This window comes from Heloderma suspectum, chromosome 4, assembly GCF_057233095.1.
Source record: "Heloderma suspectum isolate Gila_16-S chromosome 4, 16-S_ref, whole genome shotgun sequence".
In the NCBI taxonomy this organism is placed as follows: Eukaryota; Metazoa; Chordata; class Lepidosauria; order Squamata; family Helodermatidae; genus Heloderma; species Heloderma suspectum.
This window is the reverse complement of record NC_139461.1, coordinates 23,266,458-23,282,797: the sequence shown is the minus strand read 5'-3', so window position 1 is coordinate 23,282,797 and position 16,340 is coordinate 23,266,458. Positions and strand designations below refer to the sequence as shown.

The 16,340-nt window shown below is 49.2% G+C and overlaps 1 protein-coding gene across 1 annotated transcript; it reads left to right on the top strand.

Annotated features, from left to right (window-relative positions):
- The first annotated feature begins 725 nt into the window (after positions 1 to 725).
- TRIB1 (tribbles pseudokinase 1) lies at positions 726 to 15,194 on the top strand. The gene is made up of 3 exons (XM_084848819.1): positions 726 to 1,445; positions 4,872 to 5,164; positions 11,050 to 15,194. The coding sequence occupies exons 1-3, from the start codon at positions 1,059 to 1,061 to the stop codon at positions 11,516 to 11,518; spliced, it is 1,149 nt and encodes a 382-aa protein (XP_084704945.1). The 5' UTR covers positions 726 to 1,058; the 3' UTR covers positions 11,519 to 15,194.
- The last annotated feature ends 1,146 nt before the right edge of the window (positions 15,195 to 16,340 follow it).

The following is a 16,340-nucleotide window of genomic DNA, read 5'->3' as shown; positions in this document are numbered from 1 at the left end:
CTCACCCAGGAACTGATCATGCCGAGAAGCCTTAGAGGAGTCCTGCCAGATCAGGCCAAGCCTCCTGCTCCCAATGACCATGCTGGCTGGGAATGATGGGACTTGTAGTCCAAGGCATCCAGAGGCCAACAGCATGGGGAAGGCTGACATACATTATAACTGAATCATAAACTGGAAATTCAAATCAGGGCCCGTGCCACGCAGGCTTACCGGACAGTTCAACTCCGTCAAAATCAAGAGATCTTAAGTCAGACAGCAACGCGCTTTGGAGCGGAGCGTCCACGTAAAATATGCTGTCATCTCTTCCCGAAATCTAACGTGGGGGGCAAAGCTTGCTCCTCTCTCCTGGAGATGCGCTTTGCCCCTGCTGAACCCTCCCCTCCAAATATGTATTTTATCCTTCTTGTGTCACCACTGCGGGAAAAAGACAGGCGATGGGATTTGTAGTCCAACGCAGCTGGAGGGCACCAGGTTGGAGAAGTGCCTCTTTTCATTAGCCACAGCCGCCCCGCGAATGCAGGCCGGGCGGGCGCCGCCTGCGCCCCTCCGGCGGCCCCTCCGCCGCCCCGCGCACCCGCGCCGTCCGAAGGCGAGGGTGGCGCGCGCCCTCCCGCCCGCCCGAGCCACTTCTGAATGGGCTCGGCGGCGCCAATGAGCGCACGGCCAGGCCGCCCGCGGCCCCGCCCACTTCCCCTTGCGTCACGGGGAACTTTGATGCGCTCCCGGGAGTTTGGCAGAAGTGCCGGCAGATGGTGAGAGCGGAGCCGAGCGCTTGCAGCTGCGGCCCGGCGCTCTTCGGCGAGACGCGGGGGATGCGCGCCAGCCTGGACGGCATTGCACCGCCCGCGCCCGGCTCCCCGGGTGGCTGCCTCGAGGCCGCCGCAGTGGAGGAGGCCGCCGCCGCCGCCGCGTGAAGCCGCCGCCGAGAAGAACAAAGGCGGAGCCCCCTCGGCGGCCGCCGCTCGCCGCCTGCCCTTGCTCCCGAGCCGGCGCCGCGCCCGTCCGCCTTCGCGCGCGCTGGGCGCGTGAGATCGCCCGCCCGCCCGCCCGCCAGCTCCATGAGCCGCCAGCTCGAGCCCCGCAGCCCCGCCGCGCTCCTGCACCCGCCGGGAGCCGCCGCCGGCGGCCCTCGCTGCCGCGGCGCCCCTTCCAAGCGCCTCCTCCTGCACGACGGCCCCGGCGCCGAGGAAGCGCCCCCCGCCGCCAAGTGCGCCCGCCTCGCCGTCGATTGCTCCAGCGCGGCGCCCCAGGACTGCCTCAGCGCGCCGGGCTCGCCCTGCGCGCCCGCGCCCCCGGGCCCCGGCGCCGGCGCGGCTTCCAGCCCCGGCGCTAGTAGCGCGCAGGGGCCCAGCCTCATCGCCGGCTATCTCTTGCTGCCCCTGCCCGACAGGGAGCACGTTTCTCGGGCGCTCGACATCAACACGGGCCGGGAGCTGCGCTGCAAGGTAAGCGCCAGAGGGGCGAGGCGCCGCGCCGTGGGGCGCTCGGCGAGCCCCCGCTGCGTCTCTGCGACCCCCGAGCCGCTTCAGCTGCTGAGCATCGGATTACGGAGGGCCTGATCCGCCTTAGAAAAGCGGGGTGGGGGGCGGAGGAGGCCAGCCAGCCAGCCTCGGCTCCCGGACTGCGCGGCGCGTACGCTCGGAAGGAAGCTCCGTTTCTTAAACTTCAGTGGAACTTCTCTACCTTGTGTAAAGCGTGCGCAATTAGCGGCCTCGAATATCCGGCGTTTAAACGGCAGCCGCGTCGGATGCACCGAGTCATGGGCAAGGAAGATCGGAATTAATTACGCAGCCGGGTCTCTCTCTCCCTTTCTTTTCTTTCGGCTTAACGGATGCATGAAGCGGGACCCTTGTGCGGGATTGGTTGCGGGGAGGTGAGAGAAGTGAAACGGGGTTTGGCCACAGTCTGTCCCCAAAGCTTCGACACGGTTTGAATTTAGTTGACTAGAAGCCTGCAAAATCCGATGCGCGTTTATTTGGGACTGAGTCCCACTGAGCTGAGTTGGGGCCTCCTTCGGAGCAAACGCGGGTTTGCGAAGGGGAGCTAACTCGCATCCGAATTGTGGCCACTATATTAAGATAACGTTGGTTCCAAGAAAAGATCCGCAAAACATGGATGTCGGTGGGAAGAGTGTTTCCTAACCTCATGAGGGCATGGTTTTGCGGAGCTGGCAGAAGTTGCAACCTTAGGCTTGCAAAAAAAGATTGGGTTTCTTTGGCTGATACATGAGGAGCAGGTCCCTAAAGAAACCAGGGTTGAATTTCTGTGTTTTTGTTTTTAAATCCATCTGGAAACGTCCCCGGTTAACAAAAGAGTTAAGTTTCTCCTCCGTCATCCTCTGTTTTCCGCTCCCCTCCTGCAGAATATAGTACGCAAGCAGGAATTGGCTGCGACTAGCATAGCTTTCCAAGTTTTCCATGAGGTGTCCTCAGCTCTTTAAATAAAACACACACACACACACACACACTATTTTTCTAGTCTCATAGAGCAGGCCTGTAATCCGAGAGACTGGGTTTGCTGCTGCCACCTGCTGACGACAGGCTCGTTCATGACACCATTCCAGAACCTTGGACTGCCATCCACACTTTGCTTCCTCTGCAGTGGAGTCATGAAAACAAACTGGATTGATCTGCAGTAAATCCCTGAAGGATGGCAGCATTTAGCAGCTGGGAAACCTGGGACTAATGAGATGATTCTTTAAAAAAAGATCTTGACCAGGGGTAGGCAACCTGGTGCCCTTCCTTACGTTTGGGACTACAGCTCCCATCAGCCCCAGGCACAATGGTTAGTGTTAAAGGATTGTGGGAGATGAGTCCAAAAAATCTGGAGGCCCCCTGTTGCCTACCCCCATCTAGTCTCTAAAACTCATGGAAGCCAGCTTTTGAATTACACAGAACTCTTCCTTCAAGTGTAGCTGTTGAATTTTGTTGTTATTATTATGCAGCCAGAGTGCTTTACAAAATACAAGAGGACAGTTTCCTCCTCTGCTGAGCTTGCAATCTAAAATTCAACACAGGGCAGAGGACAGAAGAAGGGGAGGGAAAGTGGTTCAGGGGTAAACAAGGGAAGAAAAATATGTGTTTTTTAGCTACACTTAATTAGGCTTAGTTACAATAGGGCTATCCCCCCCCCGCCCGCCCGCCCGCCCACCCACCCACCCACCCACCCAATCCCCAGCAGGGAAGATTCTCTCCGGTGGAATAGTTTATCTAGACCACTGATGTACTTTCAAAAGACTGGCATAGACAAGCATACTTTTGTTGTGATGGTGGACTAGTAACTTACGTAGGCTTTATTTGCAAAGCTGCTTTTAAATGGAGACGTTAAAATGATATGCACGGCCAAAAAAGAGACAGTGTGTGTGTCAGTGGGGGAGCGGAGAGGGTGATCGGATCTTGCAATATGTTTTCCTCTGTCTGAGTGTTGCTCAGTTGGATGAATGGGAACGATGACATTCTCTGTATGTGGCAGTTTCCAGTCAGGCCTCGGATGTGAGTAACCTAGCAGAGCCTTGCAGGTCATTGGTAGAACATGACTGGAGTCTTGCAAAACACCTGTGAATAAAACATGAGAGGCTTTAAGCCTCTTCTTCCTTCGCTTAGAGGTTTGGCATGCCCTGAAATCCCAGCTTGATTACCATCATCTTTGTCTGAATCACTACTGTAGACAACTTGGAAGGCGAATACTCCAGTGGCTTTTCATAGCCTTTCTCTGCCCCTCTTCTACCATATGCTGTTGGAAGGGGGTATCACCCGTGTACTGTCAGGAGTCAAGGATGTAAGCTGTGCTGACATGTAGTTCCAGTGTTTGTGGTTGTAGCACTCCAGTGGATGGCTTTCATTCTGGGGGGACCCCAGAGGGTGGGGTCTCCCAACTCTATTAATGTAATCCAATACATCTGTTAGACAATTCCCATCTTCCCCCAGCTGTGGATGAAGAGGGATTCTCTCTCACTGTACTAATTTGTAAGTGTTGAACTAGGGACTGGCAGACTTTCCAGGCTGATGTAGAGTGAAAGGGTGTGATGTTGATGCAGTGGCAGTGTCTTGGGTCTGGGAAAATATAACCAAGATAATACTGCACATAGCAACTGCTTTGCTGGATTAGACCAAGGTCTGACTCAGCATTCTGTTTCCATCAATAGCCCGTCAGATGTCTCTGGTTCTGCCTTCCCCAACCAAGTGTCCTCCAGATGTCTTGGACTTCAACTCCCATCACTCCTTGCCAGTTTGGGCCAGTGCTCAGGAATCCTGGAAGTTGTAGTCCAAAACACCTGGTGGATACCAGGTCTGGGAAGGCTGCTCTGGGTGGTCACAATTTGGGCTTGAAGACCTTTCCCTGTTGTCTGTCCCAAGCATCTGACATTCTAGGGATACTGCCTCTGTGTGTGGAGGTGCTGTCCAACTGTTCCGACTAATCGTGGCTGATAGGTTTGTCATCTTCCATGAATTTATATACACTCGTGCTCCATTCTAAATACATTGTATGGAAATAAAATCCAATTTTTTTTAATAGGCGCCATCCAGGAAGTGTGTGACTTTTCTAAAAGCTATTTGCCCATTTTAACCAGAACTTTGTTGCAATTTTACTATCCCCTCCTTGATGTGTGACTGAGGCTGCAATCCTATACCCGCTCACCTGGACGTAAGCCCTGTTGAATTCAGTGGAACTTGCTTCTGAGTAGACATGCGTAGGGTTGTGCTGTTAATGAATGGTCCCCATGGTACTCATTTCCATATGAAGGTGATTCAGATCATGACTTAGCGTGACCCCTTTTGTCAGCATCCACCATTGGTGAGCAAGTCCTGCAACTTTTTTTGTGCTGCTGTAAAACCCTTTAGTTTAATCTCGGTTCTTGGTCCTCCTTCCAGGTCTTCCCCCTCAAGCACTACCAGGACAAGATCCGGCCTTACATCCAGCTGCCATCCCACAGGAACATCACCGGCATTGTGGAGGTGATTCTCGGAGAAACCAAGGCCTACGTCTTCTTCGACAAGGACTTTGGCGACATGCATTCCTACGTCAGGAGCTGCAAGCGTCTGCCCGAGCAGGAGGCTGCTAGGCTCTTCAAGCAGATCGTCTCGGCGGTAGCTCACTGCCACCAGTCGGCCATTGTGCTGGGGGACCTCAAACTCAGGAAATTCGTGTTTTCTAGTGAAGAAAGGTGAGCAGAGGGTTGTGATTTTTTCTGTAAGTGTGCTTTGAGATGGCGGCGGGGATGTGTGTCTCTCTTTAAAAACCTTCCCCAACTGGGTGCCCTCCAGTTGTTCTGGACTTCAGCTCCCATCAGCCCCAGCCAGCATGGACAGTGGTGAGGAAACCTATTTATTTATTTATTTATTTATTTATTTATTAAATTTATTAATCGCCCATCTGACTGGTCACCCAGCCACTCTGGGCGATGTACAACCCACCATAAACAATTTAAAACAATAAAATTTTACCATAATTTTTTTTTTTAAAAAAATACCCTAACCCACCCCAAATGCCTGCCTGAACAACCAGGTTTTTAATGCACGACGGAAGCTCATTAAAGAGGGGGCATGACGGAGTTCCCTAGGGAGGGAGTTCCACAGAGTGGGGGCCACCACAGAGAAGGCCCTCTCCCTCGTCCCCACCAGTCTAGCTGTCCTGGCTGATGGGACAGAGAGAAGGCCATCCGAGGCTGATCTTGTTAAGCGGCCTGTCTGGTGTTGCTGGAGGCGCTCCTTAAGATAGGCTGGGCCGGAACCGTATATATACAACCTAGGGGTTGTAGTCCAAAACATCTGGAGGGCACCAGGAGAAAGCTGCCTTACACCATCTAGGCTAAAGCCGCACGTTTCGTTCCGAGTCCCATTTGCGTCAGGTAGTGCTCCTCCACACCCTTGTATTCTGTAGTTAGCAGTTACAAGGCCGGATTTGGCCCATGAGCTACTAGTTGCTCACCTGTGCTGTAAATCGCGTACCAGTGTTTTGTGCTGGCAGAGATGCTTCTTTAGAATAGGAGAGAAGGTGACAGAACTCGAGTGTGATCCATTTAGGAGAAGCTGGTTACACTGCGAGTTAGGTTTACACAGTGGGTTTTTTTTTGTTTATCTTTATATGCACAGTAATAATGATACTTGGAAGATGTAGATGATATATATGCACATATTGCAGGGATCCTCACAACAGCCCTGCAGTGTTGCACCCATAGTGCAGTTGGGGGTAGGGGGATGACATGCCAAAGGCCATCTACTGTGTTTATGGCCTGCACAAGACATGCACCTAGGATTTCTTGGTTCAAAACTCAACTTCTTCTCCAGTATACTACGTTAGTTATGTTATATAAACATCTGTTTTGCTTCTGGCAAGGCTCCAAAGAGCTACTGTATTCAAGAATGTACATGTGTCCAGTGGGACTTTTGACTTTGAGCAGCAGAGGCAGACAGATACACACCCATGTCATAGCACAAGCTGCTTTTGAAAACCCCACTGTGTCCATGTCCAAAGCCCCTTTGGGGTGAACTGAACTGGTTGGGCAGTTCTTTGCATCTTGGCCTCCTACCAAGTGTTCTCCTTGGACCACTTTCTCCATAGGAAGTGCATGAATTTCAGTTACTACTCCCCCAATCCCCATAGAAATCGTGGAGGCTGCTAAAAAGCTAATGTGTTGACTTTAAGCTTTAGATGGGGATCTTTAAGCCACCTAAGGACATTTTTTTCACATTTCACCTGCCACAGTTATTGGAGGCAAAAAGTGTATATGCGAAGATGGGGCATGCTTCCGTTTTGAGCTGCGAATTTGCTGCTAAATCCTGGTGCGTGTATATGTGATTAGACCAAATCTTGTGGGGGTATTTCTGCATCACGTGTTTCCTCTGATACCCATTTATAAGCAGGCTGCTGTGGGTGAAGTAGTTCGTAAGCCGCTGTATTTGGAAGCAAACGGGTTTAAGACTGAACAGGATTGAGAGCTAAGTTGTTAGGCGCAATACTCCAATTTAAATGAACAGACTCCCACTGGAATCATTGGGACCGAATTGTTTTCAGTCAAAATGTTTCAGTTGAGTTGATTTGGATGGTTCATTGGCTCTAGTACAAGAACACTGGCTTAACTGGTTTGTGAATTGCACTGTACCTGTGTGGCTTCAGTCTGACTATGGGTTTAGGTGTCTGGCACCTCAGTTAAACCTTGGTGTGCTGTAAATGTCGCACATTGAAATGAATCAATATTTGGGCACAAACTGAATGAGAATTGTGTTGCAGGCGTGGCATTGACTGGTGGCTAGGAAAAGAGAAGCTGGAGGAAAAGGTAGCCGATCCACCCCAAAACCCGTACAAGGGATGTGAGCAGTGGGGTGGTAGAACTGAGCGTATGCAGTTATGACCTGCAGTTGCAGCTTGCTCTACGAACACCTGTGCGTGCTTGTAATTTCATTACTCATGGTAGTTCCAACACTTCACAGTAGTGTCTTGTTACAATTCCAGTAACGTGAACCACAGTTAACACTGACCAGTTTGAAGTGGTTAGTGCCTGGGCAAATGTAATGTGAACTCACACTTCTGGAAAGGAAGGGGGAAATTTGGGCTGGAGTGAGAGGGAGTTGCGTGTTAATGAGTCTTGCTCTAAATCTCCAACCATGGTTTTCAAGGAGCCAGTGTTACGTCTACACCAGAATGGTCTGAATTGCACAGCTTGATCTGTGGGGAGCAGGTGGTGGTTTGGGGCTGGTTTGGCTTTTTGGCACAGAGGACGCAGATACTGAAGCGTTAAACCAGATTTTGCAAAACTCGCTCCTTGAGGATAACTGTAGTTGGGTCACATGTGGGCAGCCCTTAATAGGTGTGAAAATGCATCCTATTTGAACTCTGTGGGAGTTCTGCTTTTGACATCAGCAGAAACAATTTCACACTCGAGCGCTGCAATCCAGGCATTACTTTGAAGTGACGCCATTGTTGCCTGTGGATCATGGGCAGTATGTAATTTGCAGACTTCAGCCTTCGCTCGGGTGCGCTTGATTTTATTTTTTTTAACCCTCTGATGCCACATTCCAGCGATTTCTTTTAGATGGGGTAGTGGCCGCCTCAATAGATCTTGATTGTTCTGTGTTCCATCCACAAGCCAGTTGCCCCCAGCATAGATTCTTGGTTCTCTGATCTGCTTCTGGGCCTTCAAACAAATGGGACAATCCATTCCCAGGCACTGGCATAGCCAGGAACTCTGAAGTGTCAGGTCAGCCCAAGAGAAGTAGCAGAGGGCTAGTTTGGATGCCGCTGTGTGCATTTTACCACCCCCATTGCTGCCTTGCTACTGAGTTCTGCATATTTCCTACACCTAATGCTTCCCCCACCCCATCCCCAGTTGCAGGCTTAGGACATCTGGACAGTTACGGGGAGACACTTATGGAGAAGGGCCTGTAGGGTGTAAGGCGGGCTAGGTGGACTGTTTGTCTGATCCCATGGTTGCACGCATTCTCATGTTTAATGCCGAATTTGTTTTTTCTCTAAAGAAAGAGCAGCAGGCCAAATTCTAGCAAGGCTTGTAAGTGATTGAGTTCACAGGTGCAAATGGCGCCCATTGAACTTGTTTTTTAAGACCAACTGCAGTCATAATAATTGGGGTGGGGTGGGAGGAGCAACGGACTCCAGTAATGAAGGGAGGGGGTTTGGGGTGGCACCGTGGGACATCTGCTCCGGGAGGTGAGTGCAGATGGTGTGCAGCACCCTCCTGGCTGGGGGATTATGGGAGCTGCTATAGTCCAGCACATCTGGAAGGCACCAGGTTGGAGGAGGTGCAGAGTGGACTGAGCCCGTCCCTTGTGAAAACAAATAGCCATCATGCTTTAAGGGCAACAGACAAACAAATCTTCACCTTCCCATGGGCAAGAGGCTCAAGGTGAGCTGACACAAAGTGCTGATGGTGAAAGTTGTGGAATGGGGTGATCAAACGCCACAAATAAAACTTCCTTGTTGCCCAGCAGGCCCTCAGGCTCAACACTTCCTTCGTGCAGTCAGTCCACACATTTAGCTACAAGCCATCCAGCGCTGGGGACACAGAACATCGGAAGCAACCTTTTACCGAGTCAGACCCTGGTTCCACCTAGCCCAGTATTGTCGACACTGACTGGCAGCAGCTCTCCAGGGTTTCAGGCAGGATCCCTTCCTAGCCCTACCTGGACATGCCGGGGGTTGAATCTGGGCCCTTCTGCATGCTAAGCTGGTGCTCTGCCACTGAGCTATGGGCGGCCCGTCCACCATATTAATTAAGTGATGGACATGCATTTGTGACCGTCCCCCAGAGTCAGTAAAAGTCAGGGTTGGAGCCTGTCGTGAAACCATTATTTTATTTTATTTTTTTATTTATTGCACTTCTCTACTGCCCAATAGCTGAAGCTCTCTCAATTTCACAAAAATTAAAACCGCAAGTACAACGTTAGGTACGGCCCGCTTTCTCCCCCCCCCCACCCGCCCCGGGCATGTTTTTAATTGCTAATATAGCAGAAAGGACACATCGACCTATAAAAACAGCAACTGCCACTCCTTGAAGGGAGACGGTTGTATCTTTGGCTGCCTCTGATAAACCGAACCTCTTGCTGAAATAGCACATTGCAGCCGGTGCTTCTAATGTGGAAACTTAGCCTTGTGCAGAGCCAGAGTTGTGTGGTAATGAGCGGGTTAAGCAAGGCTGGGCAAGACTTTAGCCTAGCAAGCACAGGTGCAGAGTTTGGATGCCCCGTCAGCCAGCTGGAGGGCAGGCAGGGTAGACTGAGTCATACTTTCCATTTACAGAACCAAGCGGTGTATATTTGTGGGATGGCGGGGGGAGTTGGCGAGGAGGGAGGTCTTGCTTTAGGACAGGAAGGTCGCCCTGAGGACAGCAAGCAATCAATTCATTTTTACAAGCCAGCAGCGCTATAAGGAAGGCAGCAAGCAGAGCTGTCAGGAGGTGTGCAATATCTAATCGACTAACGTAAAAACAACCATTCAGTAGTGTAACGCTCTGGGAATAGGATGTTTGCATAAAAGCTGCGGAACCTGCAAGGCCAGTTTATGTGGGGAACGTATATCTGCACTCAAAAGTTATGAGTATTTCAGGAACAAAAGGGATGTGGGTTTTGGCTGTCATCCACGAGCCAGCCACTTAAGGCTTGACGTCACCAGGACACAACTGGCCTCAGTCCAAGATCTCTGCCCTGTGAATCCGGCTGGGCTGTACTGAAGTCTTAGGGGTGTCTCTCCTGTGCATGCCTGTGTGTTGCTTGATTAGTGTCCATTGGATGACTTCTAGAGTTTGAATGTGTGAATGGAATCCATTGAAAAATGTGTGTATATGTGGTACTAGGGTCTGTATCCAATTTGACATTACTGCTAACATAAATTACATTGTGCTAGCATAAGTGGCCTCTAGTGCAGCACCAATAGCATTTGCTGGCATGATGGGATTCCCCAGAAAACTCGTTGTGCCACCAAACACTATTGGCCTTGCACTAGAGGTCGTTTGTGCTAGCACAACTTAATTTACATTGGCGGTAGTGTCTCATTGGATACTGAAATCTTCAGCAGTCCCTTCACACATGCAAGTCACTCATGGATGTTGCTGTCATTCATAACAGCTGTTCCCAGGGGCTGGCTCACTGAACTGAGAGTGGTGACTTTTTGCCAACTCTCACAGGTGCATCACTTGATCTCTTGTCACAGTATGTGAGCTGTCTTAGTTAAAAAGCCTTGTGTGTTGACTTGCCATTTGGTGGGTGATAACAAAAGTTTTGTCTGTGTTATTCGATCTGTGATGGCTCATTCATAATGCAAGCCACTTTGCAATGCTACAGTCAACTGGAGATGAACATACATATGTATATGAACCAGCCATCAATGGACTGTCTGTTTCTTCATGATGCTCGCAGATTAACTAAGCGTAAAAGCTTTGAGCAATTCTTAATCCTTATGTACAAGTTGCTGTTTTGGTAAGGTTGGCATCATTGGGGGTGGGGATGAATGGGCCTGGAAGAGCTGTGACTTGTTACATTTACTTAAGCTGCTGGCATGGCTTAGTAACCAATATGTTTGGCCTCTTGTCTTCTCCAGGATGCAGCTGAGACTAGAAAGCTTGGAAGATACTCACATCATCAAAGGGGAGGACGATGCATTGTCGGACAAGCACGGCTGCCCAGCCTACGTCAGCCCAGAGATCCTAAACACAACGGGGACCTATTCTGGGAAGTCAGCTGACGTGTGGGGCTTAGGCGTGATGCTGTACACCCTCCTAGTGGGGCGCTATCCTTTCCATGACTCGGACCCTACTGCCCTCTTTTCTAAAATCCGACGCGGACAGTTCTGTATCCCTGACCACATCTCTCCCAAAGCGCGGTGCCTCATCCGTAGCCTGCTCAGGCGAGAACCCTCCGAAAGACTCACGGCTCCAGAAATATTGCTCCATCCTTGGTTTGGTGATGTTTTGGAATCTGGGTACGCTGACCAGGACATGCGAGCCTCTGATCAAGTTGTTCCAGAGAAGTCGAGGGAGGACGACGATATGAGCTCCTTCTTTTGCTAGCTCTGATTTCTTTTTTGCCTCAGGACAAGAGACCTCACACTTGCATACAGTCCTTAAGTGTGTGTGTGTGTGTGTGTGTGTTCATTTTCTCTGTTGTAAATGCATTGCTTTCCAAGCTCTTGCTGTGCTCAAGGCAGTAGAGGTGGTCTTAAGCGCACCACTCACGAGTAGAAGTCCCGTTTGTTTCTCCCCTCTCTAAGGAGGCTTACAAAAAGGTTGGAATTCTTGGCCTTATTAATCTAGGGGATCTCCCATTGAGCTCCATGGGACTCCTCTGACACTACCATCTGGAGCAAATGGAAGAAGAGCCAGCTGGATTCTTCTGTGTCTCTCATACATCATAAAAATGACAGGACCTGTGTCTGGGCTTTGATTACAGAATCTTACTGGTGATGTAAGAGAGCATACAGGCACCGTTCTTCCAATACCAGATGGGGCATGCGATAGTATCAGTGGAAAAATTAATGGGATTATCTATCAAAAAGCTCAGCTCTTATAACTGGTTTCCAACTGGACCTCTGAACATGTAGGGATTGCACTCTTCAGCCTGCAGTTCGCCAGTTGCTTTCTTGGCTGTGTTCGGACGCTTGGCTTGAAACCAATCTGAATATTTCCACCTTCAAGGTGGTGGAATTGGTGGGGCCCTGCAACCTGATCCTGCAAGTTGTGCTGGCCTGGAGTATTTAGCTGCTGTTGCTTTTGGAAAACTGAACTTCCAGTCCGAACCTGGTTAAAGTATCCAAACGTAAAACTGTTCTCAAGCTCGGACTTTCAACAGAGCTGTATTGGCTTCAGTCCTAGGGCTTCATCTGAATGGAGCTGTGGCTGTATTGGGTTGCTCATCTGGCCGCACAGGCAGCAGAACCAAATGAGCATTCATTGGAATGCTCTGGCATTCACTTTTCTGAGGGGGAGGATTGGGTTGCTTATTTGTCAAATTTGGGGGGTTTCACAAACGCCAAGTCTGCCATTTGAAGTGGCTACCAGCCCCGGTGGTGCCAAGAGTCGGGTGTAGTTGTTTTTGAAGTATTTTGACTGGAAGGTCAGAACCACTGAAACAGATAGAGGAGTTTTGGTATTGGCTTCAATGGGACCTCTGTCTCCATCCCCAAATCCTTAAGAGACCTGTTGAAATCACTTCTGTGCAATGCGACTGGGACAGCGAATGCCCTCTTTGGACTGATGCAAAGGGCATCGGTCCCTGTATCTGTGTGGCTATGGGATTCTAGCTAGCAGTTTGTCTGCATCTGACCTTGGAACGCTTTTGATCCAATTTCTCTCTGCTGATACCCATAGCTCACGCAAGTGTTCCTCAAGTGAACTGGAGCTGCTGTCCTCAAAGCTTTTATTTCAGTTGGCAGCTGAGGATGCCTGATTTTTTCCCCACCACCCTTCCCCCTTTTACATACCTATCCTAAGATGGCATGTAAGTGGCATTTACAACAGGCAATGTGTGCATCTGATTTAAAAGGGGAGTGTTCAGCCAGCTACCTTTCCAACTGTCACCAGGTATGTCTTGACAGTAAAATTGACACGTGCATGCGCGCACGTGTGTGTGTGTGTGTGTGTGAGAGAGAGAGAGAGACAGACAGACAGACCCGCAAACGATGAGGTGCTGCTGCTGGTTTCTTTATATAGCCTTGCAATCTTATAAGGCAGGCCACTGTTGTTCCCATTCTACAGATGGGATACTGAAGCAAACTGAGGCAGTGACTCGCACAAGGCTTGCTCAGCAGCAGAGGTGCTGCAAGTCAAGCCTGGCCTTCTCCAACCTCGTGCCTCCAGATGTTTTGGACCACAACTCCCAGTGTGCCTAACCATTGGCCATGTTGGCTGGGGCTGATGGGAGCTGAAGTCTAAAACATCTGGACCATGTTGTCTCATTCCCGTGTCTTATGGAAGGTACAGCAGAAGGATCCATGTGTTGCATACACAAGATGTTGTGGCCTATGTTAGTCCTACTTAGAGTAGGCCCATTGAAGTGAATGGGACTTAAGTTAGGCTAACATTGGGTACAACCCATGGTTCCACAATCAATCCCTGACATCTCCAGTGAAAGGATCTTATGTAGCAGGTCTGAAAGGGCTTCTGCTGAAGTCCGGGGGACAATTCTGGGTAAGACCAACAGGGAGTCTAATATAGGTTAAAAGCTTGTGCCTCGCCTTGGTGCTAAATCTCCCTGAACCATTTAGCGTTAAATGTTAAGCACAGCTCTTCTCTGGCAAGTGATCTGAGAGGGCTTGGATCCTGGCCTTGCCGGGCTGTCTTGCATCAATGTAAGCTGGGTGTTGCTCTGAAAGTAGCCCCCCCATATCTGAATACCAAAACACATCAGAGGAGGGTGGGGTGGCTTAACCTGAGAGGCAGAGATAAGCCCAATCTCATACATACACTGAAAAATGTTTGGCTTTCCTTGTGTGGGCTCTGCTCGCTAATGCATTGCATCACCCTTTGTTTCTCTCTTTTTTTGTACAATTGCCTATTTTGATAGGCCACTATACAATGCCCAAATGTTCCTATTCGATCAGGCATAATCTGGAAATCTCTCTCTCCTCCGCCCTCTTACATTTTCATGCATCTCTGGCTGCGGCATTTTTGTATTTCAAATTAATGGTGGATAATTAATACACTTGAATAAACATTAGCTTCCTGGCTGGGGTAAAGAACTTCTTTCCAACAAAGACAACTGCTCCATTTTGTGTGAATAAGCACTTGCCTCTTCTGAGTTTTGAATTCATCTGGGAAACCAGAGGAAAGCTTTTGTTAACCGGAAGACAGCTGGTTCTTTTTTTTCCCTCATTGGCTGTTGACGCCTGGATTTGCCTGTGGCACATGTGTGGTCCAGCTGACAAGTGATGGCTCTTGTGGACTAGTATCTTTGCTTGCAAGGCTGAGTTGGTGTGTGTAAAAGGAACTGGCTGAGTTCTGTGAAAAAGCACTAATATTCCATGTTTAAAACTAACTTGTTCATTGGGATAGTTGTATGCTACCAACATAAGATAGCTGCACTGTTGCCTTTCAAAGAAGTTTATCTGTTGTGCTGTCTCAGACTGTTAGCAGCCTCACATGACTGCAATTCCCAGGATGCATTGTGGGGAATGCTGATGCAGTACAATATGCCTGTGTGGCCCTGGGTTTAAAGTTCCAAATGCTGATGTTGCTTAAGAATTCTGCCGTTTTAAGGCTTAACTTTGTCAAAAGGGTGTGGCCACTGCAGTCTTGACAAAGCTTTGTATACCTCTACTGTGTACTTCCCACATGATGTCATGCCATTTGAGGTTTGTGTTGGTTTCTCTAATGGCTGTGGGGTGTGTGTGTGTGTGTGTGTGTGTGTGTGTCTGAAAAACCTGAGGTGTCAAAGAGCAGTTTAAATGTGAATTATGGCCGGCAATACTAACTTGATAAAATCAAGAGAATTAGAGGTAAAACTTTATTTTTTTACCTTGATTGCACTAAAGCTCTCATGATTGCTTTAATATATTTGTATCTGTGATACAGTTCTTTTTTTTAAAAAGAATCTCCTCAGACCTGCCTATAAATCTGTATATATTGGTAGGTGGAAAGCTAATAACACTATGTCGGATATTTGTAAATATGTACATATTTGAAAATCGACATGACGAAGCTGTAAAATTTATGTACAAAAAGTTTAATAAATCTGGTTTCATAACAAATGATCTCGTTTCCCTTTCTCCTTTATCTGAGTCTTGCAAGGTTTCCCTTCGAGAGGAGCTGTTTCTTGGTCGACAGCTGGTTGGCCACTGTGTGAACAGAATGCTGGACTAGATGGACCCTGTGGTCTGATCCAGAAGGGCTCTTCTTATGATTTTATAAGGATGGAACTCTAACCATTACCTGGTTTTCATGCAATGCCACAAATGCTAATTGACATAAAATTGATGAGGCATGTTTGAAAAACATTTTTAAAATCTTTCATTTGAAAAAAAAAGACAGTAATGGCTTCTCCCTACCTCATCCTGCTCATGTTGACCAACACAGGTACTCTTCGAGTACTTGAAAGGTTGTCACAGAGAGGAAGGCCAGGATCTCTTCTCCATCATGCCAGAGTGCAGGACACGGAGTAATGGGCTCAAGTTACAGGAAGCCAGATTCCGGCCGAACATCAGGAAAAGCTTCCTGACTGTCAGAGCAATGCGACAATGGAACCAATGACCTAGGGAGGTGGTGGGCTTTCCCACACTGGAGGCCTTCAAGACGAGGCTGGACAGCCATCTGTCGGGGATGCTCTGACTTGGATTCCTGCACTGAGCAGGGGGTTGGACTCAATGGCCCCTTCCAACCCTACTATTCTATGATTCTATGATTCCAGGTTGTGTAATGCAACTGATATGGGGAGGGAGAAAGAGTAGATGCTAGAACAGCCTTCCCAAATCTGGTGCCCTCCAGGTGTGTGGGGATACAACTCCCATTGTCCTCAGCCAGTAGGGCCAATGGCTGAGGATGATGGGAGTTATTGTCCAAAACATTTGTAGGGCACCAGGTTGGGTACTGACAACTAACAATGTGTTCGGGGATCGCCAGGTGCTTGTGCAATTGAAAGGGCTACCTATTCCCATACGCGCGTCTCTGGTGAGGTCAGGGGATTTCACATGGATGTGCACCCCAGCTACCATTACCTGTGATGGAAACACTTCCATACCATCTGAATTGAGACAGCAAGGGATAGGGCTCTGCCTGAAGCCATCATTCTACAACTGTATTTTTATTGTTTTAACGACACACTAAGCCACCCTGGAAATCTTTTGTCTTTTAAAAGCTGAAGGGTGGATGAACCATCCAATCATTTAAGTGAGCAGGTTAG

Coding starts and splice junctions, on each gene's coding strand:
- TRIB1 (XM_084848819.1), top strand. CDS start 1,059: ATGAGCCGCCAGCTCGAGCCCCGCAGCCCCGCCGCGCTCCTGCACCCG. Junction 1,446..4,871: donor GCCGGGAGCTGCGCTGCAAG/GTAAGCGCCAGA, acceptor TCCTCCTTCCAG/GTCTTCCCCCTCAAGCACTA. Junction 5,165..11,049: donor GTGTTTTCTAGTGAAGAAAG/GTGAGCAGAGGG, acceptor TGTCTTCTCCAG/GATGCAGCTGAGACTAGAAA.